This window comes from Anabrus simplex, chromosome 1 (genome assembly GCF_040414725.1).
Source record: "Anabrus simplex isolate iqAnaSimp1 chromosome 1, ASM4041472v1, whole genome shotgun sequence".
In the NCBI taxonomy this organism is placed as follows: domain Eukaryota; kingdom Metazoa; phylum Arthropoda; class Insecta; order Orthoptera; family Tettigoniidae; genus Anabrus; species Anabrus simplex.
Window position 1 is genome coordinate 154828007 of NC_090265.1, and position 27976 is coordinate 154855982.

Below are 27976 nucleotides of genomic sequence, written 5' to 3' on the forward strand. Positions count from 1 at the left end.
ACGTGACAGATCCTCAATGGCTAACACTACTTCTCAGTTCGTGTTCACCTTCGTAAGTGGTAGTATAATGTATCGCTCCTCGTTAGGAGTGGGAATGCTGCACTATGTTCATATCCCAGCACAGTCAATAGCTATTCTAACGATTTTTCTGCTGGATTTTATGTTCCTTCCAAGCGAAATCTGGAGTGGAATCTTACTTCGGGATGGTTGCCTAGTTGTTCTTCCCCTTAAAATGAATAATAATAATAATAATAATAATAATAATAATAATAATAATAATAATAATAATAATAATAATAATAATACCGAGACAAACACCCAGGCCCTAAGCCACAGAGTTAACACACATTAAGTAATAGGGCTGTTGTCCACGATCTCTCACACCTCCAACATGAAGCAATGAAGTATATCCAAAATGGAATGCAAGCAGTGCAGTCTGAGTACCCGGAGAAAAACCTGTCTTGCCTCCGCTTTGTCCAGCACAAATCTCACATGGAGAAACGCGGTATCCAGCGGTGAGAAGCCGGCGCGCTGCTGCCTAAGCCACGGAGGCTTCCCTAAACTTCTCATATAAAATCTAAATCCTCAGAGATGTACTTTTACAAATACATGGGTCTAATTGCCTATGGTATTCCCAGCGGGAAAATGGATGCATTAGGGAAAATACTTTTACGAAGCATTTAGAGTCCATCTGGATTTTTAAATTGGTTTAGTAGACGAATATCAATTCACGGCTGTATTATCCCTGAGTTTTCCAAATTTGATGAAGGAATTACCTGCTCGAGTCCAGTTGCACGAATCTGCTCCGCCATTTACTACAGCGATAATTGTTCCCCTGGCTCCCGTATAAAGGGGAATGCATTGGCTGATGTATTGCCCATCAAATTCTGCAACCAGATTAATTTCCAGTCCTGAACCTACTATTTAATAACGTTCATCCCTTCTCATTGTAGAATTGACCTCTAATCCTTCCTAGTACGGACATATAAACATTTTAAACTTGATAACAGAAACAGGGTACATGGGCCTAAAAATAAATGTTGTGAAGTTCATGCGAATACTGTAGGTATAGCGGAAACACACCGACAGCAGACCAATTGGAATGTACTACGCGTTGGAAGTTACAACTTCCAAAACGTATATCGTGTTGCGGCTAGAAAACCGCTATCGTGTTGCGGCTAGAAAACCGCTATCTGATATTTCAGATTAGAACTCTTGAGTAGAAAGGTTCTATCATCTAAGATTCAGTATTTCACGAACTAATTCAACGAATTTTCGTTCTAAGTATTTCTCCCCTCAACATAGTCAGATAACGCAAAGACAATGTGATGTATCCGACAAAAACACAGAAGAAACAGAGATACTGAGGAGATTAAAGTCAGCAAACAGAAGCCTCCATGCTTGTAAATTTTTTATTAATTAATTTTGGCTTTCGCTCTGAACGACCATTTAACCAGCTACAATTTTGTATGTTTCTGATTATTAATTGACTTGATAAAGTAAACTCGTATCCTCATCCTGAGGTGGTGCAGCTCTTTTCGGGCACATCCCCATTGGAGGTGAGCTGCATGTACCATTTCAATCACGTACCAGCCCTCCTGCCAGTTTTAAATTTCTGGCAGTTCCTGGAATCGAACCCAGGCCCCCGAGGACGGCAGCTAATAACACTAACCGTTATGCTACGGAGGCGGACATTGACACTTGATAAATTGAACTTACACATTTAAGACGAACACAAATACCCAGCCCCCGAGCCGGAGAAATTAACCAGACGAAGTTAAAATCCCAGCCCCCTCCGGGAATCGAACCCGGGACCCCAGTAACCGAAGGCCAGGACGCTAATCATTTAGCCATGCATGCTTGTAAGATTATAATGGGATCCAAACTGTTGTATCACCACACCAAAATCCGTATATTTAAAACAACAGTACGCCCAGTACTAACATTTGGGCAAAGATCTGAATTTTGAATAAAAAGTCTGGACTTCGTAAGCAGTCCTCACGAATTTAATGCCTTGAGGGACTAACAAAACTTGATCAAGAGAGGTCGAATAGAATATATGATGGGTGAGCATCCAAGGGTAAATAGAATCAATTACCAGTTTCAGATGGTGCCTAGTGGTCACCACTTCTCCTTCGCAGTCGAGAGCCTCCGAGAAATTCTGTTTTATTTTATTATTTTCATAATATGCGATGGTGAGCCGTTGTACACCGGAGAATTTTTGAGGCGTTATTGGAACTGTTTAGAATTGGTGCCAGTGGTTATGTTCTCCGTCGCAACATATGCAGCAGAAACTTGGTCTGTGAATATGGCAGACGACCGCCGGAGGATCATAGCATGGACGGCACACTGCACCAACGAGTTGATCGTGGGACAAGTCGGCGTGAAAAAAAGACTATCGACCCAAGTGAGCCAACAGTTTTTTGAATACGTCGGACACATTCGTGAGGTGACGAGAGGCAAGGAACAAATTGATCATCGAGAGAAAAGTTGACGTGTACCATCACGATGGGCCCAACTGAAGAGCCTGACTTAAGGGAGCCTGCAAAATGTGATCCACCGTGTTCATGATAGGGAATTCTGGAACTTTGTAGGGAAGCCTGGAGGAGAATTGTCAACATGCTGTTGAATCATGATGTCATCACACCCTTACATTAGGGACCGATGACCTATATGTTAGCCACCTTTGAACAACAACAACAACCACCCCCTGTGAGTGAGGGACGCAGACGAAAAATACACCCACGGTATCCCCTGCCTGTCGTAAAAGGCGACTAAAAGGGGCGGCCAAGGGATGATCGAATTAGAACCATGAGACTTGTAATTAGTACCATCACGTAGGGAACACCATGGGTCGCTTTTACTTGCGCGTAGTACCACTATGTTAGGTACACAACAGGTTTGTGATTAGTAGCGACAGTGTGTGAATGCGGCTGGGTTTTACAGTACCTGTGATTAGTACCACTATAAGATCGAAACCATGGATGAGCGACACCATGGGTCTGCCTTCCCTATGATTAGTACCCACTATGTGAGGAACACCACGGGATAGTGCGATTCCCTGTGATTGGTACACGTATGTGAGGAACACCATAGGTTTGCTTTCCTATAAATGGCGCCGCAATGTGAGAAACACCATAGGTCGGTGTTACATATGCGCATTACATTACCTGTGAGTAGTACCATAATGTGTGGAATATCGCGAGTCTAGGCTACTTTTGATTAGTACCGCAACATGACAAATACCATGATTCCACTTTCCTACCGATAAGTACCATTATGAGGGGCCGATGATCTGAATTTTGGACCCCTTTAGACTGCAAGTATCATCGACAACAACAATCATCATCATCATCATCATCATCATCATCATCATCATCATCATCACACCCTTACCTAGGTTTAGAACATGAGAGAGATGAATTTTATAGCTGGCACTGAGTGTAGGGTAGCACAGTAAGAAATAGATATTCAGTTGTATAATGTTCTTTTTAATGTAACTGTAAAGATAGGAATGATGAAACATTGTGGCGGCACTTAGACTGCTCGTACTAAGACTGCAATACTGTCTTCCAGACTTCCTGTTTGTATTTAACGAGGTCTCCGTTACTAGAATTGTAACTTATTTCATACTTTGTAAGCACTGTAACTGAATTAAAGCCTTGAGTACTCAAGTAAGTGACTGCATCTCGCTACCCCACGTGCCAGCTAATATGACAGTGATGAGATTTTTCTCTTTTTATGGGACCAGCTACAAAATTTTGTTACTGCTTGAGAGAAGTTTGAGACATCTCGATTATTAAACCCGTATTCTTAGTGTGTAAGAGGATTTGTCTGACAACCTTTGTCATTGTGTTGTTTTTACTGAGGTGTGTATTTCTAAGAATGTGGGGCTGGGAATGAGAGAGAAGTGGTCGTGAACTGTGTATTATGTAGGCTACCATTCCGGTATGAGGTAGGAAACCACGGAAGAAACATTTCTAGGTTGGTTAAGAATGGGATTTGAAGCCACTTCTCTCCTCACTTATGCTTCCTATGCTCAGTTCATCCGGTTCGAAATCCTCATACTGTATCAGTACCGTATTAAATTCATGGAAGACAGGGAGTCGAAAACGATTCATACGGGTGGGAAGCTCTTTTGCCTATTCCTTAATCACAGATGCAGACGATGTAATGTTCGCAGTCATGTGAAGTTGGATGATATGAGATACCTAATAATAATAATAATAATAATAATAATAATAATAATAATAATAATAATATAATGCGTTCTCATACCTATTATTCTTTGGTTTCTAGAACTACGATATTGGTTATTTTTCATTGTGACCGAAAGCTTAAGGCTGGTTGCTTTTCCTGACACCACGTGATTTTTCAGTTTCAAATTCTATTCCACGGGGGTAGGATTCAAACCTCGGTCAAATCAGTGTCGTTTAAGCCAGTGGCTGTTAACTTTTCGAATCCTTTATTCTCAGCTGCCCTAACCTGGCTGTATGAAACCTGTTCCAATCCCTTAAACTGACCTTGAATTCATGCCACAGCCGAGAATCGAACGCAGATTTGCTGGCCGGGAAGCGAAATGAGGAGGTTTGAAGAGACTGAAATGTTTCCATGTATAATTGTCTCGCCCATGCGGTAAAATTATCTCTCTTTTATTATCAGAAAAATAAAGTACAGAGCTAATTGTCTGCGCGGTATGGAACCGTGTGGCTGTTAGGAAGATGTAGGTTTGAGCAGCACCGTCGACAACTTCGAAGATGGTTTTGCATGGGTTACTGTTTTCATATCTGGCTGTACCTAAAATTAAACCTAGGACCACTTCCTTCCCAGTCCCAGCCCTTCCTTCTCCCACCGTCGCCGGGGAAACCTTTCTCTATTAGTGCGACGTTAAACCGCCAACAGAAGTAAACAAAGACAAATAATACGGGTGTTTTCAAGGTGTTCTTTAGCATCGTAGTCTACATATTTTTAAAAAATAATGTTATTTGCTTTACGTCCCACTAACTACTTTTTACGGTCTTCGGAGACGCCGAGGTGCCGGAATTTAGTCCCGCAGGAGTTCTTTTACGTGCCAGTAAATCTACCGACATGGGACTGTCTTATTTGAGCACCTTCAAAAGCCACCGGACTGAGCCAGGATCGAACCTGCCAAGTTGGGGTTAGAAGGCCAGCGCCTTAACCGTCTGAGCCACTCAGCCCAGCATCGTACATATTAGTGATATACTGCTGTTTATAGACTCTATGATAACTTTATTAATTCTTTTGATTTAAACTGATCTCTCTTGCATATTTTTTGGTGTATTGCGTTAAATTCATACTTTGATGATATTCCGGACGCCGACGTTCCTGTATCAGTTATTCTCACGCTTGTTGCTCATTCATGTGCAAGAAGTCTCGATATCGTCTCGCCACTCACTCACTCACTCACAGACTTTGCTGCTACCTATTTTATTTTTATTTTAAGTACATCTTATAAGGAATGGTAGCTTTATGGAAACCGGTCTGTACAGCGCAGCACAGCATCGTCAGCCTTGTGAGTGCATATGACTTCCTTATGTCCTTGGCTCTTTTCTCCAGCCCTGCTGTTGTAATTGGCTCGACATGGTTGCCGGCTATAACGAGTGTAAACATTCTTGCATTCATTGAGCTCTGCTCTCCAGTTAAGAGAGACAGAAAAAACTACATACTTCTTAATTTTAAGATTTTATGGTGATTTTGTTTTTGTAGCTTTTAAATTGTTTTTATTTCTAGTTGTGTTTTCATGTGTTTTAAAGTGTACCATAGATTGATAAATTAGTGTTGTTTTTTAAGATTTGGAATGAAAACATTCTCACAATGTTCAAGAAATGGCGGCTGTACTCTATCTTCAGAATTCTAGGTGAACAAATGTTGGAATTTTGTGTCATTCTTCCACAAGATTGATGGTTGAAATAAATAATGCTATAGCCTGAATAGAAATATTATCTGTCTCACATATTAGCAAACTTTTGAACATGGTGGGAGAGATTGGAGACAGTATAAGGGACTATCCTGTACACTTCAGATGAACCTTGTAATATTTTATCGACGAGTAATTTCCCAAATTTATAAAATAAATCCATCTTAATTTCATCGCTCATTCCAGTATTATTGTTAACAATAGATAAAAACTTATGTTGTAGGGAAAAAGGCTGGAATGTTCACAGGTATGATGCCTGGAATATCGACATACGCTTTCCCGACAGGCATTAGCACGGTTTTTTGGTGAGGTTAGGACGTCATTCCTCAATCTTATTCAGTGTTATTCCCCATCATATAATTATTGGTATCATTTAGTAATTCTGTTTATAATAATAGTAATGACGTATAGTCTCCGAAAAGGTCCTAGTGTAAGTCTGTCGAGTTAACGTCCACAGGTGACCTGGGCGGCCGTGGGGATGAAATATAATGTTGAAGACGGCAGAAATTCCCAGTCCCCGAGTCATAGGAAATACGGTAACTAATAAAGGTTAAAAATCCCCGACCTGGCCGGGAATCGAACCCGGACACCTTGGGCCAGAGGTCAGAATGCTTACTAATTAAGGCCATGGATGTAGTTCTATTATAGGGGCGCTAATAATTCCTTCTTAGACATTTCTTCTTCTGGAAGCCCTCGCATCTAGGGATTTGGGGACGACGAATCCCTTATCCCTCTGCTATCCTTTTCAGCCATTATTTGTTCGTTCCCGATACATAATATTATGTCCAGTTGTACTCCGCTACTTGGATGTATATCGTCTTTTGTGGAACTGATGTTTGTAAAATTTCACGAGTCCGGTAACTAACTGCTGAAATATCGGTCACTTTCTTCATCTATAATTAATATACCTTAATTGTATGTCTGAAAATTGAGTTTTTCTCTACAATTCTTCTTTCTAGTCTGCCATGGTCGGCTCTCGTAATCTGCAGGTCTTCGGGCTGAGCAGCGGTCACTTGGTAGGCCAAGGCCCTTCAAGGCCTGTGGTGCCATGGGGTTAGGTTAGGTTAGGTTAGTCTGCCATGGTGCACGCGGGCTATTCCACATTGAATCGGTCAAAGCTTGATTTTAATACCCAGTTCAAGAACCGCTGATATAATAATGTGATAAAACATTTCTTTGTTATTTTGAACATGAAAATTGGCATTCTCTGTGCAATATGATGATTTTGTTTTAAGTTTCTGTGGCTGTTCCAAATGGTACTAGATAAATAAGATTTAATCCTAATCCAAGACTTCTCTCTGATCCTCTAACGACGAGTTCTACGCAGAAAACAATATTTTTAAAAAAAACCTCAGTGTAATTTCATTAAAATATATAAGAATGTAACTTTATTTTACTTTAAGGGAATGTTTTCAGGACTTGAAAGAAAAAAGATCTGAAATTACTTTCTCATTACGTTTCAGAACGTCAGCTAACGTTCAATTCCTTTACATATGCATGTCCAGCACCTCTCGTGTCATTTGAGCCGCCTGCCTCGGGTTGGAGATACTTCAAGCTAATAACGAAATTAGCCTGCTTTGTTTTTTGTAAGAAGAAATATTGAAATCTTTCGTGCAGTTCTGCCTCTATAAACTACTTTTGTGCGTTGTTTACTCGTCTTAATGGAAACTTATGATACTTATTCTGATCTTATACTGTATACATTCATTTTTAAGTACTTTCTCATTACGTTTCAGAATGTCAACTAACGTTCGATTCCTTTACATATGGATGTGCAGCACCTCTTGTGTCATTTGAGGCGAATGCCTGTTTGATTAAATTTTCAGATCTGTGGTCTTTCAAGTCCTGAAAATACTCCCTTAAAATAAAATTATATACTTCTGTGAAAAAATGAAAACCTACAACCTGTTTTCCAGTCATTAACCGGGTCAGGGATGGAATGAATGAAGCAGATATAGGCTATTAGTACGATGGGGTCGCCACTCCCAAAGTGATTTATTAATGACTGATAGATGCTATGAAATGAGAATGGAGAGTGTTGCTGGAATGAAAGATGACAGGGAAAACCGGAGTACCCGGAGAAAAACCTGTCCTGCCTCCGCTTTGTCCAGCACAAATCTCACATGGAACGACCGGGATTTGAACCACGGTATCCAGCGGTGAGAGGCCGACGCGCTGCCGTCTGAGCCACGGAGGCTATTATATACTTCTGTATTCATTGAAATTACACTAAGTTTTTGTTTGATTTGATTTTTTTTTTTCTGCGTAGAATTTGTTGTTAGAGAACTTGGATGTTGTCGGATTTGGCATGGAAAACTCGTGAAGTTCCATGAAGATCGTCCAGTTAGGCTCACCTAACAGTTGGGTTTCTTTTAGTTTGATGTAGCTTCGATATCTGTGAGGCAGGTGTATTTATTTTTCGAATCTGTCTATTGAATTCAGCTTCAGTTTAATTTTCTTTCAGGTATACTACCACGCCAGTTTCTCTGAACATTGCAGAATGTTTCCGTTTCTACATATAAAATATAATTTATGTATTTTCATTATTTATGCAACTATATAGGTATAGTTAAATACAAATGCTGCTGCTCCATCATTCCAGGCATACCACCTATTTAATGTCGTTCTTTCCACAATACAGTATATGTTATGCATTTATTTCATGTCTCTCCCGCTCTCTCTGTATGTTTTAACAAACACATATTTTCTAGTTATAACTGTCAGCTGAGTAACTGTATTGTTTATCCTGTGCGGATGGAAATTTAAAGCCGAACCTACAGCTTTTTTTTCAAAGGTCTTTACATAGCGTTATTCTAGTTTTATTCAGTGTTGCTTAATTTCGACCATCCGATGATTTTGTCATTGGTTTGCTAAAAGTTTGTTTTAAGTTTGAAGATTGAGATTTAAATTATTTTCATCTCGGTAGAAGTCACCACAACTGGAGACGAGATTTTTGCCACTTATATTTAGAAATACTTGTTAATGTGTAAGGGCATTCATCTACTCATACTCTCCCTGGCATTTTCGTAAGATACACAGCATGATATAGACGATTCACACCACTTCCCGTAACTAATTCTTGTTTCTGAATATTTGGTCCTTTAGAGAAATATGACTTACTACTGTTAAATCGTATGTTAAAAAATAGACTGGATTTCTTGGCCCACCCATTGTCTGTCGCATTGTTCGTTTACGACTGCCCTTGCAAAGTATTCGTTGTCAGTTTGGCTAATTAATGGGTGTAGTAGCCCTTGCCAATGCTAAGAAAGTCTAAAGAGCAGAATGAACTGAAAAGGAATGAACTAGATGGTGCATCAGAACTCAAGTTTGATTAAAATTTACGACTGTAATTCAACGATTTTCTTTATTTTGTCGTTGATGAAATAGTTTTCAATTGTTGTACATTTTGAAAGTGATTATCAGCGCCAGTAATCAAAAACCATACAATAGGTGTTGTATTTTCAACTGTGTATGTCACCTGCCTTTCATTGTTACATCCTTTATAAAATTCACGCATTCGAATACATTTTAATCTCTTCTATAGCAAATGTATGTTTAAAATTTAGTATGTATTGAAAGTTATCATAAAACCAAAGCGATAAGATATCATTTCTTCATTTTTTCTTCATTCAAATAAGTCTACAAACGCACACTCCTCTGCTACGTTTGTTCAAACAACTTCTCCAAATGCCAAGAATCTGCTCCTTTTATAAAATTTTGTATTCAGATTTATCTTTAAACTTTTTAAAAATCTTATTTTTAGAAAAATCTTTAAAGTTTCCAGTATCTTATAAATTTAATAAAGCCAGACAACATAAATAGATAAGAGAATATTTAGACGCATACGAGTATTTCGTTACTTAAGAGCATAAAATCTCGTCTCTTAGAGATAATAATAACCATCATTTTACGAATGTACGGAATGTTTCTGCATCATGTTCAGGAAGGTTGACTGCAGTGGCATGAGATATGTGATGTGGGTGCAGTGCCTGTAATGTGGAGCACGCATTCTCCCCAACAATCTCCCTTCCAGTCTACCCCCTTCTTTAATTTCGTATTGTGTTCGATCTGGTGACTGGGTATTATAAGATTTTCTGAGTGCTTTTTGTTGTATCCTTGTTTTGTTCTGTGTACTACTTCTAATATTTTGTGTGTTACTTCCAAGTTCACTACTGGCCATCTCATGTTATTTCGAGGAACATTACCGTATACTTACTGAATGTCCTGGTTCACCGTTTATGCGATTCATTAATAAATCCTGTAACTCTCAAAATGAGGGTTCCCACCTATCGCATTGCGAAATGCTAAATTTTGATATTATTATTATTATTATTATTATTATTATTATTATTATTATTATTATTATTATTATTATTACTGCAGATTTTGTTGTGACACGAATATCTTACTTCGTCTTTCGCAATATATATGAAAAAAGCCCCGGGGAATTATTATAGACCGGATGAGTAGCGTAGTTAGTCAGGGCCTTGCTTTCTACGTTCAGAGTTGTGGGATCGGATCGTGGTGTCGTCGGGTGGAATTTAACAATACGTGTAGCCCGTTCAGTCCTGTAAGAGCCGTAGAATTCCCGCTTAGCCAGATGGCCTAGAAATATTGGAGTGGCTCCTGGTTAAGGAAACGGCTCATGTATATTGCTTAACTTTCGTGACTGAAGTTATATATATGAGAGCTTAAAAGTGAACGACGCATGTCAGTATATTTTCCAGCGTGTTGCTTTGACCTAACATATGCAGGTAAACCGTTCAATTCTTGTGCTTTATGTTGTAATTAAGATTTTCTTTGGCTGACTTCTGTGTACCATTTCAGTATATGTCAAACTAGATTCACATCAATCGCGTAAATTAGGGTCAAGCTGGTTTTCTGAGCTCAAGTGCCGTATTTAATTCCGCTTCAGCCTGGTGCTTTTTAAGGATTCTATGATAAGTCAGCTCAGCGACAGTAGATTTACTGGCATGTACGAGAAAGAGAACTCCTGCGGGAAAACATTCCGTAACCTTGAAAATCATAAAAGTGGGACGTTTATATTATTCTTATTCTTATTATTATTATTATTATTATTATTAAGTAGGGAGTTCATAGGATGTGATGTCTTCACTTTCCAATGGCTTACTTTTATAATTCAGTCTCTGTTATCCTTTATTCCCATATTTTGTGTATGCCGTAATCACAAAGATTTCAAACCTTGGGTGAAGAACAAACCGATAAGGAAAGTTCTCTGAGAGAAATGTATGTCACCCATCTGTGATAAACATTTGGTATATGGATTAAAGCTGAGAGAATAATAATAATAACAATAATAATAATAATAATAATAATAATAATAATAATGTCATTCTCTAATCCACTTTTCTGACCCACGAGGTCATGGTTGAGCTATATTTCATTTCCGACATTACCTCCTCAGTCTTATTATCCATCTTTCGTGATCATATTATCAACAACGCAATATTTCCAAAGAATAAACGATTTTCATTCTTTAATTGTGATCGTAATGTGAACGAGGTGAAGGCAAGTAGTGGACTTGGAGTTGTGTTTGTGTGTGGCCTAACTAATGAACAGGTCAGTCACTCTGTACTTAGTGACTGTTCTCTTAACCCATATTAACCTCATAACAGCAAGAACTTCCTTTTCTCTTGGCTCGTCTACACTATTTGAAACTACACTTGTTGCAGCAGTGCAGACATAACTGTGCAGATCATTAACACACTGTTTGTGTAATCTGCATGAAACTGCTTTTCCGTAATCTGTAAATGCATGATGTAGTAGCAGATCGGAGTGATCTTTCATGAACTACCATAGCCTATTAATAATGTACAATTCAAAACATTACGTATGTTAATAAGCAGTGAAATCTGCTATTACACCATCTCTTCCTTCACCAAATCAGCTGAACATTTGTTATAATTTTGTTTGTATCTGGAGGATTCTGTGATTCTGTAACAGTGCCATTTCTTCTCTGTGCGAAGAGATAATATTTCTGTCATAAATACACCTCATCTCTTGAGGAAATTATTTACGTCCATCAATTGTATACCACTTCATGTACGTTTCTCATCTAATACAAACTTTTTCACGAAGTGGCTTGACGTAAGAATCACTAGAGTTACAACTACAGCGTAACCTTCACAATTATATGCGTAAAAGAAACATTTCTGATGAAAGTAAGATATCCTATTTTGCGAATTTAAAAGTACGTGTTTAGTTTGTAGGATCTCAACTACTGTTTATTGTCATTGAGGAAATTACATGAAACTATTATTTAAATTTATATATGATGAGAAAACGCATAAATATCATACATCACATTTTTAAAAGTTAAACTAAAATTCGAAAATTTAAAAAATCATTTATTTTATTCGTAGAGATAATTTACAGTGAGTTATACTTAGATATACAAATTTAGATCATACATTTAGTCTTACCTTTTGTCAGCATATCCTCATATTCCAACTTTTGCATTGCTTGAAGCTCTGGTTAAGAGATACTTGCTGTGGAACAGGGTTGATCCTCAGTGTGGGGATTCTCTGTTTTAAGTTGTACATTGTTAAACTAAATTGAAAGAAACTCATTTGATATATTACAAGAGTTGCCGGCATCTGTTTTAAGTTATTTAATCAGCATAAATGTTACCATTTTCAATCTCTAGTTGGATGAAAATATTTGCTATTTTATTGAAGAGAAACTCTCTTCTGTGCTTTTTTTTTCCGCTTCAGTGATTTTTTGTTTGCTACTGGTGAAGATAAGTGTAAAGGTGGTTTCGATGTTTCCTCTTAACAGAAAAAGCTGTGTATCATATTGTTGCTTACATTAGCCGTTGGATCTGGTGATCCCTTATTCCCTTCCACTCCTAATTTGCTTACATTTATTGTAAATACGGTACAGTCTGGTATATTAGTTAGAGATGATTGGGACGAACACATGTTGCTACATTAACCACCCATACTGTAACATACATACATACATACATACATACATACATACATACATACATACATACATACATACATACATACATACATACATACATACATACATACATACATACATACATATTCTACATACATACATACATACATACATATTCTACATACATACATACATACATACATACATACATACATACATACTGTACATACATACAATATGTACATCGACATTGAGAGCCCTAAGTCGGCTACAAACTGACGCTGGCCGTGTGTCTGCAGCTCCAGCGGCAGGACGCCAGCAGCCTCGGGCCAGACGCACGCAGCGTCGCGTCACGCACAACGAGAAGAGATATCACTCAGGTAGAGTCTCGAATTCCCTTTCTGCTCTGTGCCTGGCATGTTTGTCACTTATTCTGTGTTTTGCATGTGTGCTTGATGGACATCTGCATTTTCACTGAGCAATGGTGGTTGGTCTCCTATAATTCGGCGAATGTCCATTAACTTAATGCCCTTTCCTTCTTCTAGCACTGGTACTTGAAATAAATGTTCGTTCAATCTGGTTGCACAGAAAAAAAGAGAACAATTGATAGGTTCCGATAAATCTCTGATAGTTGAATGAATTCCACGGAAGGTACTGTATGTCTTTTTTTAGCATTAGCAAGTCATCCTGCTGTTTATTGATAACGGACCTGAAACACTTATTTAAAAGAACATTGTCAGAGTAGATAATCATATTACCTTTATGTTATATAACCTTTAAAGGAAAATAGTTCATTAACTCCAGATTGTTCTTTATTAGTAATTTAAAATTAGTTGGATATTTTAATTACATTAATCTGTGTATAGTTATTCTGGTGGAGAAATATATTAGCTAAAGTCCATTCTATTAAGTCACCATGTTTCACTTCTTACGGTCAGTATCTTCGCCATCCTAGATTTCATCCGTCGTGCAAGTGATGGATACGGATTTTTTAAAGTACCCGAACGAAGGAATTGCATCGATTGTGTTAATCACTTGTGTGTAATCTGCCCAATAAACCGCATATATATGTACTGAATTCAAATGAAGGTGCAGCTATTTCAAGTGTCACATTTTCCCAAATTCGACGAACAAAGTTCTCTGTGAAGGTTCTCAATGTCGCGAACTCCAATATCTATCCTGTCATGCGATTCATGTCTATAGTTTTAGTGGTAAGAAATTTGTGTATGGATGCAAACTCGTGCTTGCGTGGGGATGCAGAAGACATATCTGTTTTATATAGTTCCCGTGTTCTCGAGATGATTATTCAGAGAAGTTGTCCTCCAGTTTTAGTCAATACTAACCAATGCAAACCTCAGCTGCTCATTCTGACTCACATTTCCCATGATACGCATTTTCTCTAAAGAGTTTATTGGGGTCCAGAGATTAGTGTTGCAGATCATGGAGGTGTGTAGCGTTGAAAGTTAAGGGTGAATGAATGGTAGAGTGTCTGCCTTAGGATCCCAGGATTAAGAGTTCAAATCCAGCAGAGGCAGTTGGATTTTTGAAGGGTGAAAAAGAGTCCATTTGTTTCACCCATACCATCTGCACTTCCACTAGAAGCTCCATGGTCATGATTTCGAAATCCGGGTAGATCTATGACATTTTATTTCTGCAGGGTAAATACTAAATGTGCCACAGGGGATCTTTTACATGCCAGCATCGTACGACGAGGAATGTCGAATGGACGTCATAGTTATGTCGGATAGCGTTCAACGCAACCTCTTCATTGTGAGCAGATGTCACGGGATGATTTCGAACAGGTTTTCGTCCATCTGGGTAGCGTTCTTGATACAGGCGGTGTACCTGGAATGCATTCTTCCTAGCTTTTCCCAAAGGGAGTAACATATCCACATACTCGTCGGTGGAATACATCACGGGGAAGCTTTGGGACCTGTTTCGAAGGAGGAGAGTTCGCGGAACTACATACCAACCTGCCGTCGCATATTATCGTCCCAATGGGGCACGCTTTGCCTTACCTCTGCCCTACGAAGCTTGGAACACGTACGACGAAGCTTATGTGGTATGTCGGTTGCCTGTGTCCTATCCACAGACCATCACCACTTCATTCTCGTCCAACATAGCTCCTTACCCTATACCACGATACCAGCGGCCCTTTCATGGCCACATAAACAAATCGGTCTGCGTAAACTATTAAGTATGAAACCTTGCTACTGTCCAGGTAGTTGGCGTCAATAAAAACATTACTTTCTCTGTCCGTTATCATACTCTACCGCGCGCCTGCCAAGTGAGCTATTGCGAGGCTTGGCATGCAGCGCGCAGTTTCCAACCTATAACAATACCTGTTTGTGGTCTGTACGTCCACCTCCTATTCTAACGTACGTGTTCTTTATATCAGCACTCGTTTTACTGGTTAATTTAGGGTACCCACGATTCCTACTCTCTACTAGCTCGTAACCACACATCATTATATTACCCTGGATTAAGGAGAGAGACAGATATTTTTCAGAATTTTCGTTACAAGGCGGGTTGCATAAAACTAGATCGCAAAGGGTGGGCGGGCCAACCCGTATATTTACGACAGGCAGGTAAGAACACGGGGTCGACCAAGAGTAAAGTGGACTGGGTTAGGACATTGGTTCCCAAACATCATCTCGCGAATAGCTCTTCGGAGTTTCTATACAGTACGTAATGGGAAGTCCCTAGTGAGAAGGAATATATTACGAGTAATAATGTCTATGTACCAGTTCTTAAATGACGGAATTAAGGTAAACGTGTTGAGAAATAAAGATGGGAATCATTTCGAAACTCAACTGGAACATAATTAATTTTGTTAAGAAATAATGCCACCAGAGATCTTTAACATGCTGACATGCCAAGATTTTTGGCCATCCTTCAGAAACCAACTACCTCAACCAGGATTGAATCTGCTAACTTTGGATCATAAGTCGGACGCTCTACCACTGGTTTATCAAGGCGGTGACTTTCAGACATGACTCTGTGCAACACATATCACAAATGATGTAAAGTCCACACGCTATTAGCGCAGTAGAAATATTTCATCCAATGGACGCAGTATTTGGGATCAAGTGACGCTCTTATATCAATTATATTTTTATGGAAGTACTATTGAGTCCCGCCTAACGGACCTTCGCTTATCAGGTATTGTTTTAATCCGATACGTTCGTAGAAACATTGGCTAAAATTCTGACATTGATTAAACTGGTGCGGAAAACATACACAGTATTTGGCCTTTGCTGAAACAAATCCCTAGATATGCAGATGAGAGTAATGAAGACCTCAACGAGTGGTTTGCCCATCGTGATCAGTTTAAAGTGACTGATGAAGACATTGTCGGATTTGTTAAGAACGACGAAAAGAAACAGAAGGGGGAAGGAAACGTAGTTGTGCAGTTGTGCAAATGATTCTATAATATCGCACAGTGAAATACGTAAAAAGCCTGGAAGTTGCACCGAAATACGTGGAGCAACAAGAAAACGTCTTCAGCACTGATATATTACCTTTACAGAGAATATGTGACATGGTGGCACGAAAAATAGTCAGTAGGCGATCAAAGGTCCATTAAAAACCTTTTCAACAAATTTCAAATTGTATAGATATCTTTTTATGCTCAAATTTGTAATTGTGTAGTACAGTGAATGTTAATGTCAACTATATCAATGATGATGCATCTGTATCACGATATTGCTTTTCTTCCCTTTCTTGATTAACTAACACTCCACCGGGCGAGTTGGCCGTGCGGTTAGGGGCGCGCAGCTGCGAGCTCACATCTGGGAGATAGTGGGTGCGAACCCCACTGTCGGCAGACCTGAAGGTTTTCTGTGGTTTCCCATTTTCACACCAGGCAAATGCTGGGGCTGTACTTTAATTAAGGCCACGGCCGATTCCTTCCCATTCCAAGGTCTTCCCTGTTCCATCGTCGCATAGGACCTATCTGTGTCGGTACGACGTACAGCAAATTGTTAAAAAAAAAAACAAAAAACTAACACTCCCGTTAATTTGACGTCCCGCCGGCCCGTTTATGTCCAATAAGTAGGACGCTACTGTATTTCAGTTTCAAGGCGATAGAATTAACAGTTTATTAGAAGCACGTTTTTTCTGTAGTCTAATGCTTATTCCATGGAGAGAAAAAAAGCCAAGTTGAGCAGAAGAGAGAGAGCGGGGTGTAGCTAGCCCGCTGCTATTGATCGTCGTCGCCGCTGGGTAGGTGCATGCGGGGGTGTGTGAGTGTGTGTCCCGTTCAGTCCTGTCCTGTCCTGTCTTCTTAGTGGATGCCCATCCCCATAATTAACACTCCTTGTACCCCGTTGTGTGTGCTGGTTAAGCTCCCACTATCCAGGGTTCATTCTCTGGAGCATAAGTTGTACGCGAGTTTAATTTTGCTCTATACATGCTGTCGGTGTAGGTTTGTAATTCCACACTATTTGTGGAGATGGCATTGTCGAATCAAAACGGAGAGTCTCGTTAAATCGTGCGCGTAATTTGAAAGTTAAGTCTTATTGATTTGTATTGCGCCAGATTTGTGAAGATGATTTCAAAAGAGAAGACTTGTGTTACTATGGACTTCTGATAAATGTTAAGCGTAAGTGCTTAACTTCATATGCACCGAAAGTAGATTATTTTTGCTATTAATACATATTGAAACTTTTGAACTGTACATTTGCAGTCTAATGTTCTTTGTTGTATAAATGACAAAATATAATCATTTGTTAAAAATAATCTCTTCGGTATACTTTCTAGACTATAAAAATAATGGAATGCAGGAATATTGTATTTGAAGTGCAAAATAGAACGCAGCTTCTGGTACTAAAAACGAAGGTTTATTTCGGCCATAGAATTACATTTTAAGCATTGACATTCAGGTAAAACAAAAATAAACTAAAATGGTATATGTCTTCTATTCTTTCCACAATTTATGACTCTAATGAAATCGACTGTATTTTTTAAACTGTACCACGTTCAGGCTAAGGAAAGAAAAATGCTGTGGAAATATTGTGTCAAGTACCGGTTGCCTCTAGACTAATACTTCTCTTCTAGAATAATAGTTTGTCTCTCTTTATTAAACTTACTCGTGTGCGTGTGTGTATTGATTGCATGATTCTGAGGACATGGTCTTATTCTTATTCTTCCTCCTCTCACACAACCTCATATCTTCCTTGTCCGAACTGCACTGTGACAGCACTTGATTGCACTCCCTATCCAACACGGTGCTAAACAGCAAGTGAATGATGCGCCCTAACGTTTTGGATGACAAGCTTGACAGAAATGTGCCCAGCTAAGGTAGCTTGTGCCTATTCGAGCTGAATGCTGTAGCATTACATAAATGAAGAAGTACCTTGCTGTAAGCATGCCTTGACCAGCTTGTCAGCCATTCTCGTAATGGGCGAGCATGCTTATATGTAGTCGCATGCCAGAATGTGTGTCTTTGGCAGGTCGGCCTGTCCAGGGTGGCACGTCCAGCCCCGGCACCAGGGCCCGGCGTCGCGGCAACCGCCGTCTTACGCGCAACGAGAGTCGCTACCATTCAGGTAAGTGCATGGGGGCGGCCGCTTATTTGCCTGCTTGGGCTGTAATCTATTGCAATAAATCTTGTACTGTGTTGGACATCGAGAGAGACCTCGTAAAATGGTTGACAGGCTCTGTTTGTTGTCTATAATATCATTCGTCTGTACATGTAATAAAGAGTGAAATACAGAGTTATTGAGTGTAAAGTGCAGTTAAGGATTGCTTCGACTCTCTATGTCATCAATACAAGTGTACAGGGAAGTTTTGTTTCTAGAGTAGTGTATTTCTTCATTTCTTTCTAACCAGTGTCTTCCTTCGTTGTTAGTACCGAGTAATTCTTCGTGGAGGGATGCTAGGCTACGTATCTATCCAGTTTTTGTGATTGGGAAGGATTTGAGCAGCTTTTTGGTGCTGGTAAACAAATATTTATCCCATGACAAACTCTAAACATATTACACACGCAATCTTCAATGTTACATATTAGATCCCACATAGTAATTTTTTATCATGTCGTCTTCTGTTATATAAGGACGTGAGAAATGAGGTACAGAATTATTATTATTATTATTATTATTATTATTATTATTATTATTATTATTATTATTATCGTATGAATTTTAGTACCGGAAAAATCCGAGGACATGTTCGGCTCGTCTGCTGCAGATCTTTTTATTTAACACTCATGGATGATCTGCGCATCTGGATTTGGGATAATAATAATAATAATAATAATAATAATAATAATAATAATAATAATAATAATAATAATAATAATAATAATAATAATAATAATAATAATAATAATAATAATAATAAGAAGAAGAAGAAGAAGAAGAAGAAGAAGGTACAGAGAGGGTAAAACCCGGAGTCGGCACATATCCTGCTCCTGTCGAATAACACCAAGGGGTTTACCCTAGGCTTATCGTCCCCATCCGACTGACGAATCAACATAAACAGCTTCGCTCCATATGAGCACTATGGAGAGATTTGGAATTGAATCCAAGCTTTTGGAACGCAAGCGAGTGATTAGAAATTGTATACCACTACCTCTCCTATCCTGCTGGCGAACATTACCGGGCGGGTTGGCCGTGCGCGTTGAGGCGCGCGGCTGTGAGCTTGCATCCGGGAGATAGTAGGTTCGAATCCCACTATCGGCAGCCCTGAAGATGGTTTTCCGTGGTTTCCCATTTTCACACCAGGCAAATGCTGGGGCTGTACCTTAATTAAGGCCACGGCCGCTTCCTTCCAATTCCTAGGCCTTTCCTATCCCATCGTCGCCATAAGACCTATCTGTGTCGGTGCGACGTAAAGCCCCTAGCAAAAAAAAAAAGCCGGCGAACATTCTGATGGTGAACATTTTTGTCACCAGCGGTACTCGAACCTGATAACCACGGTGTCAGACCATATAGACTTGATAGTTTAACGATAATGGCCACCGGGTGAGCTATGCTGCCACTTCATGCAGAGAATGGTGAAATTAACATATATATATATTTATAATGTAAGCAGAAGTCATAAATATTAATTTCCTTGTGTGCACAAGATTAGCCTCGCAGATCAAACAGGCATTTATTATTGCGAGTTTCTACTTCCGAATACTTTCCATACCGGGTAGGTAACCAATAATAACGATTTATCATTACAGAAATCTATCACATTATGTACGTACCTTTGTTTCGATGGAGTAACTTCAATTTTTAGGATGTGCGTGTATAATCAATGTTTTGCAGTTGGAGCTAAAGTAGATCAGTCATTGTTTTCTGTCTTCATTGCGTTTATTTGTGCTTAAACGTTGGAGTTTTGTGATTCCTAAGTCCACGAACACAAGTTGTATCTCAGAATAAACTAAGAGAACGTTTTTTTAAAATTTTAATCTTGTGATTTGCTTCAATACGATTTAGTTTGCGGACGCTAAATCGAATTTTATTGTTTGTCTGCAGTTACGGTATGTAATTTTTAAGTGTTAATTTTTATTGTTTTCACTTATGAAAGGTAATTATTCCATCCTGTTCAATACGACGTAATATATTTTTAATTAACAGTTGAGTCATAAAGGGAAGCTGTGACTGAATGCACAGTTTAGAATTTCTGTTTGTTATTCGTTCTTACAGATTTATGCCATTCATCATCTTTCTGCTTGTGCTTTGCTACAGTAACATTTTAAGCTGTCCAAACAATACGTTTTGAGTGTTTATTTGATCATATTTGTATTAATTTCAAATAATAAACTTGAATCTGGGGTCGGTGATATCATCCCTGTAGTATACTAGTGGTCACTATTTTTAACACGGTAACGAAATGGCTCAGCTTCATTGCAGGTTTCACAAATATTGTATTCGCATCCATGATATAGTATAAAGATGGTGTTAAAACAGCATATTTCGCTCGGAATTCACATATATCGAATTTAGTTAATTTCCATGATATGTATTTCATTAAGAACTGAAAGAATCCACTAATATCTTGAGTATGATGGGATACCATAATTTCACTGCATCTGATAGATTGCCTCCTTATTTGAGATAAGTGAAAACACCATGTTCTGTGTCTCGATTATGTTACAATAGTCATTAGATACTATCCAAATTATAGCTTCGGATTACGTTAGAACTGAAGAGTATTGAACTTAATCACTGTATTGAAAACGTTCTGGATACCTAGCCTGCAATAGTGTCTGGTACCCAATCCAGCTCACATGAGGATAGCTGTGGCTATAAAAGTTCAGAAGTTCAGGGTGAGGTATGGCTATTCTTTTCCGAATGAAAAATGAAAACAAAATATCCACGAGACCTCCAGTTTTGCGTGTAATTCAAATCAGGGGCGTGACTTTTAATTTCAAAAAATTCATATGAGTTGGCTGGGATTCGAACCGTGGCTACTCTGCTGAGAAGGCAGTGACATCACTCACCATTCAAGTCCCTCCCAGTAACTACTGTTTTTTTTTACGTCGCACCGACACAGATGTCTTACGGCGACGATGGGATATGAAAGGCCTAGGAATTGGAAGGAAGGGGCCGTGGCGTTAATTAAGGTACAGCCCCGGCATTTGCCTGGTGTGAAAATGGGAAACCACGGAAAACCATCTTCAGGGCTTCCGACAGTGGGGTTCGAACCTACTATCTCCCGAATACTGGATACCGGCCGCACTTAAGCGACTGCAGCAATCGAGCTCGGTTAACTACTGATTAGCTGTTGGCTGATCGAGGAGGAGCCAAGATTACAGACAGCTTATAAACATATACTGAGACTCTTCTTATTGGAGTGTTTGTTAGAATGATTCGGACGCATTCCGGGAACTTCTCTCCACGTTTGAATTGCTTAGATTATAACGCCATTATTCCCATAATTCTTTCAAGGACTGCCAGAACTTTGTGTGTATTATTTACGTTGTCTTCGTTATTCACGGCTTACGTTTAAGCACTCCCTATGTTTGGTTCACTCAGTACCTTTTGATCGCTGTGAAATGCAACATACACTCTTTTAAGAGCAGACCATTTTCACTTTTAGATGCGGACGTAGTATGTAACAAAACTGTGTGTGGATAATTTTCAGTATACTTGTTAGTTCACGAACAAATGTCTGTGAGCAGGTATAAGCGAGTGTGTACGAGGCGTTGTTTACACTCAGTAAGACAATTTTTCTTTATCTTCACTGTAATGAGCAATTACCTTTGTAGTTGCCTGATTATCTGAAGACATCTCTTAGTGAGTTTCTTGCATTGTTGTTATTCTGTTCTGTGTTGTTGTAAGTGTTGCTAACATCTTAGAAACGTGGGTAACGAAATGTATGTTGGAATTCAAGAAATCAGATCACATCACATTCTGGAGATGTGGAATGGTGTTCGTGATTGAAATCCTAATGCATTTCATTGTCTCAGAAACTAGTTCACCTTACTCTCTACAGAAAAACAATCTTTAGAAGTGTGTTCGTTTGGGAATTCTAGTTTGAAACGAGACTACATTTCTTAGAAGCAGTACAATTCATTAATGAGATTATAATCATCACCAGTCACCACCTTTCTTCTGTGGGAAATATCTGAATGGGTTCCATAATTCTTTTAAGAGTGTTTTCACATTTTAGATGAGATTTGATTGTGATGCTCGTAAGCCGTTGAAGGAATTTCTGTTAAATTTGAGCAGTAATGTGGTGTGAGTTAAGTTGACTGGATATTCTGTTATCTATATGAAACCTATAAATTGACATGATAGTACGCCATATATCTGAAAACCATTTCTTCCACCTCAAGAGATATTACATTGATAATCTCAGCTAAATTTGCTGGAGACCAGTGTTCATCAAGCGAGTGCGTGTAATATTGGTTTTGCCTTGTTACAAAGTGAGCGCAGTCCAAACACACAATGAGGTAGAAGTATGAAAATATAATGTAATTGAAACCCGAATGCTTCAATCTCTGGGAAGGGTGCCTAAACCGATACCGCAAAAGCGGTTCGCATATGAAATAATTCATTTGTGATACTGACTAGTTGTGTGGTTTGACGTGTTGGGCAAAAATCTAATTACTGTGCTATGAACCCTCTGAACAATATTCCTCTGATAGCAACATCAAAATATGGCTAAATTTCCTTCTACGAAGATCCCTTTCACTCAAATACGTGCTGGCATGTATCTCTGGAACCACTCGATCTATAGACTTCAAATTTTGTTTGGGTTCTTATACCACTGGGGACATCAAAATTCATTTATCATTATTTTACAGAAGTTTATGTCCGTTAAGCAGCGACGCGTTATTAGGAGTAGAAGGTGGGTTGGGCAGAGGCAGATAACTTTTGGATTGTCCTATAAAGGTGGAACTATATCAGCCTGTAGACTTTATATTAATAGTTTGAAAGATGTGTTTTCTAATGAAGAGACACGGGGAGAGAAAATGCAATTTGCGTGTATACTTGTGTCTCTTTTCTGCATCTTGGATACTGATTGCACTTATTCAGGATTCTACTAGAGAAAATAATTTGGTTGTGTTTTAATGGTGAATATGGTGAATGGTGCACTTTATTATACTAAATTGCGTGCCCTGTCGCAAAATAATTCTTAGAGAACATATGTGTAATGTTCATAGTAATATGATTAAATCCTTTCTGATCCGAAATATTTTTAATACATTTTTATTTGTGAAAACGAATTTCTCTTGACAGTTCCGTCGTGCAGGTAGATTCATGAACAAGCATCGTAGCAGTACATCATTGGTGAAACCGTAATATTTTGTTGGTAAAATATATCATTTAGTTTTTCTAAGTAATGAGGTGGAAGAAGTCTAGTCAACTAAAATATTTTCATATTACTCAGATGTGCGTGATGACGCGATTATATAATAAATGATACCACACTGTACAAAATAGCGTAACTGTTTTAATTCTTCGCTATTTCCCGGATATGGTGTGTTAACATATTCTCCGCCACGTAATGTTTATTATTTTTAGGGTTGTTTATAGTCGCTTTAACTCCAAGGTATTATCACGACTCGTACATAGTATTACAGAGTAATAGTAATAATATTATTATTATAAGGAAAACACAAGGGTAATATAAATAAGTATAATGTTATTAGATTTTGGAGGGTAAGCCAGTGTCTTTGAGGATGTTGATGACTCAGTGCTGGAGAAGCCATTTCCTTAGGTATGTTGTGGTGTTGGTGCCATTGGTGATACATTTGACGTTCTGAGATGATATGCTTGACATTGAGAGAATAGTTACATTTACTGCTAAGATGCTTGTTCATGAATCTGCCTGTACGACGGAACTGTCAAGAGAAATTCTTTTTCACAAATAAAATTTATTAAAAATATTTCGGATCAGAAATGATTTAATCATATTACTATGAAGATTACACAGATGTTCTTTAAGCATTATTTTGTGATAGGGCACGAAATTTAGTATAAGAAAGTGCACCATTCACCATATTCACCATTAAAACGACAAAATAATTTTCTCTTCTAGAATCCTGAATAATTTTAGTTTAATCAGTATCCACATGCTTTTCTAGGAGATAGTTTTGGGTGATCTTGGTATGTCCTATTCTTAGTTTGGAGATTAAGACTTGTTCATGTCTGGTGAGATTTTGGAGAGGATATATTCTCGTAGATATCATTTTTTTTTTTTTTTTTTAGGTTGCTAGTGGAAGTTTTAAGCCAGTTCATTTTCCATTGCTTGTGTAGTTTGATTTTGATATAAGCGATGATATCAGAATGTGGCGTGGCAGTTTGAGAGCCGTTGATTGGAAGACTAGTTGCCTCTTTTGCTGCTTGATCAGCTGATCGGTTGTCTGGTATTCCTCTTTGAAATGGTATCCACATAAAAATAATCTTGTTTCAATACAATTTTGATCGCAAGGGTCGCCTACAGCATTTGAATTCCCACAGAATTAATTTGATTTTATCAGGTGTATATTAATGTATTTTCCCCGATATTATTTTGATAACAGACGTGAAATTAATTTAGAGTGTAATAAAAGTCCCTAGCCTGCCCCATGGTGTAGGAGTAGCGTGCCTACCTCTTACCCGGAGACCCCAAGATCGATTCCCGGCCAACTTAGTGATTTTTACATTTACTGGGAGCTTGTTCGAGGTCCACTCAGCCTACGTGATTACAGTTGAGGATCTGTCTGACGGTGAGATGGCGGCTCTGGTCTAAAAGACGAAGAATAACGGCCGAGATGATTCGTCGCGCTGACCACGCAACACATATACTGCAGGCATACCGGCTGATAAGCGGTCGCGTGGTAGGCCAAAGGTCCGTCTGGACTGGTAGTGCCAGGGGAATTATTTATTATTGATCAACGTTCATTCCTTCTGTGCACACATATGACTATCTCTTCGTTTAATCCACCCTACAGTCAGTTCTGCCTTTATCCGGCACTTACACAATATTTCCGTCGTTATTCCGCTCTAGCCAGCGCCCTTTCGTCCATGTTCTTCTACCTGAAGCGCCAATGACGAATATGTGGGCTTGTATTTCGTAAGACGGAATGCTCACATCACGGAGATTGGAGAAAGAAATTATCCTTCGACTACTTGAAAACTTCATCCTTTTTATTCAGGTACATAGATGTGTCCTGTAACCGACACTTCTCTTCCCATTCGCGAGCCACCAAGAGCCAGTTCTGTTAGCGCTAACTGCTCTGATGTAGGACACTAATGAATGGAGGGTAAGAGATGCATAAGGTAGACTGGGTGCTATGGTATCAATCATGGTTTCACAACACTCTCCCTTTCATCTGCATGTAGCAGTTTCATTCCTCCCTCCTTTTTTTGCTTTACGTCGCACCAACACAGATAGGTCTTATGGCGACGATGGGATAGGAAAGTTCTAGGACTGGGAAGGAAGCGGCCTTAATTAAGGTACAGCCCCAGCATTTGCCTGGTGTGAAAATGGGAAGCCACGGAAAACGATCTTCAGGGCTGTCGACAGTGGGGTTCGAACCTACAATCTCCCGGATGCAAGCTCACAGCTGCGCGCCTCTAACTGTACGGCCAACTCGCCCGATAATATTTTTCTTTATACATTTAACTGCCTTCTTCTGTTAATGGCCGCTAGGCCTAGAGGGGAAAAGAAGGTTCTCACAGCAAACAAAACTAAGCAACTGAATAGCAAGTAATGGAATCTAGAGTGCGTTATCTCAACTTCGGATATTTTCCATGTTTGTTCGGCTTCGAATCCCGTTGAGAAGCAATAATTCTTAATCACAATTCATGAAGTCAAAGATACACGAATGCAGGCATTGCAATAACATAGATTTTATCACTCGCATAACCGGAGCTGTTGTGCACGATGTTATAAACTCTAAAATTAATCCATAATGAACGAATCAATAACGCAACAATTTCTCGTTCCCCTCTCCCCATCCCACTTCTCTCTCGTGTGTAACAATGAAATCCCTGAATAGTTTGTATCAACTGCCTCAGAGAAGCATTTTGCAGTTCACAAGCAATTATATTTGCTGGCTGTCAAATATTTGATATGATACGCTTGTAAGTGGGCTGTGCGAGATAGGAAGCATTCGTGTGATCGCATTACCCTCACGTGGCTGCGAGATTTAATCATGTTAACTCCCTGCCGTACTAAAGCCAAACATGATGGAAGGACGTTCCATAGTCTCCATAATTTACTCTGCACTCGCTTACAGGCACGGTGGAAATTCGTATATTCCGGAAGGATTCGATTCAGCCTGAAAATATAAAACACGGAAGTTTATTTTGGTTCGATTCCTGGAGAAATATAATAGATGTGAAAAATAATAAAGTGTGATTAACTGCCTTTATTATACGATTGAAGATCAAAGTTTCATATAGGTTACCACTGTAAAATTTTAACTTTGTGTGGATCCCTCAGTTTTTATAGACAACAAAATTAATGGTAATCAGCAAATCACCCTCGACGAAAGCACCACTGAAAGGGTGTCGCCTTTCAAGTACTTAGAGAAACAATACATGCCTAGAATGAAACAAAACCATTTTATAGCAGTGCTCGGTAGTATGATACGAACATGATGACATTCTGGTCGAATTGTATTAAGTCGTATTTATAGACATCTTTCCTGAAGAAGATAAGTGTAGTGGAGTAGAATGTGATGCTGATATGGCCGATGTTTTGATGAGATTTCTTCTCACTCCGCCCCATGCACGGCAGGTTGGCGTTACGAAAATAAGCCTATCACAGACTGTTTCTGGCAAACTGATATGAATGAATGAATGAATGAATTAATAGCATACTCTTTTCTCCCAGTCATGGATGGCCACCAGCTAGGGAGAGATTTAAATAATAATTAATACAGCCCCTGTGGGTGGGGAACGCAGACGAAGAATACACCACGGTATCCCCGACCTCTCGTAAGAGGTGACTAAAAGGGGGCGACGAAGTGATGATTGAACCATGAAACTACTTGTGATTAGTACCATCACGTGGGGAACACCATGGGTCACCTTTACTTGCGAGTTGTACCACTATGCTAGGCACACACTAGGTTTGTGATTAGTAGTAGCAGCAGAGTGTGGTTCATTGTGGGTTTACAGTACTACTGTACCTATGATTAGTACCACTGTGTGCGGAACACCACGGGCTTACGTTGCCTGTGATTAGTACTCACTATTTGAGGTACACCACGGGATAGTTCAGGTCTCTGTGATTAGCATACCTAGGTGAGGAACGCAATAGGTTCGCGTTCCGTATGAGTGGCGCCATAATGTGAGAAACACCATAGGTCTGCGTTACCTGTGTGACGTACATTACTTGTGAGTAGTACCATAATGTGTGGAACATCGTGAGTCTACGTTACTTTTGATTAGTACCTGTTACATGAGAAATACCATGGTTCTACTTTACTAGCGATAAGTACCATTATGAGGGGCCGTTGACTTGGGTTTTGGACCCCTTTAGACAGCAAGCATCATCGATTCAGGATTGCTCTTTGGAAGCAGCCCCTTAGTCAGTAATACTATTGTTTTAAGATAGTTTCTGGGAAGGTGGGGCATTACGGGTCGAATCCACTGATTGTTCTAAGTTCATAATCATTGTTCATCGCCGCCTTTTTCAATTCCAGTCAGTGGATCGATTTTGGATTTTTTTAAACTT

General features: G+C 39.1%; 1 protein-coding gene across 8 annotated transcripts in view; it reads left to right on the top strand.

Annotated features, from left to right (window-relative positions):
* DIP2 (disco-interacting protein 2) overlaps positions 1-27976 on the top strand; it is a 440396-nt gene that overhangs the window by 153103 nt on the left and 259317 nt on the right. For 6 of the 8 annotated variants that reach the window (XM_067157695.2, XM_067157732.2, XM_067157721.2 and 3 more), the window contains exon 3: positions 18319-18414. The exons of 1 other annotated variant lie outside the window; for it this stretch is intronic. In XM_067157695.2, the coding sequence (XP_067013796.1) occupies positions 18319-18414 (96 nt within the window). Of the gene's footprint in view, positions 1-13164; positions 13246-18318; positions 18415-27976 lie in introns of all 8 variants that reach the window. One more of the 8 variants, XM_067157712.2, reaches the window with a different exon arrangement.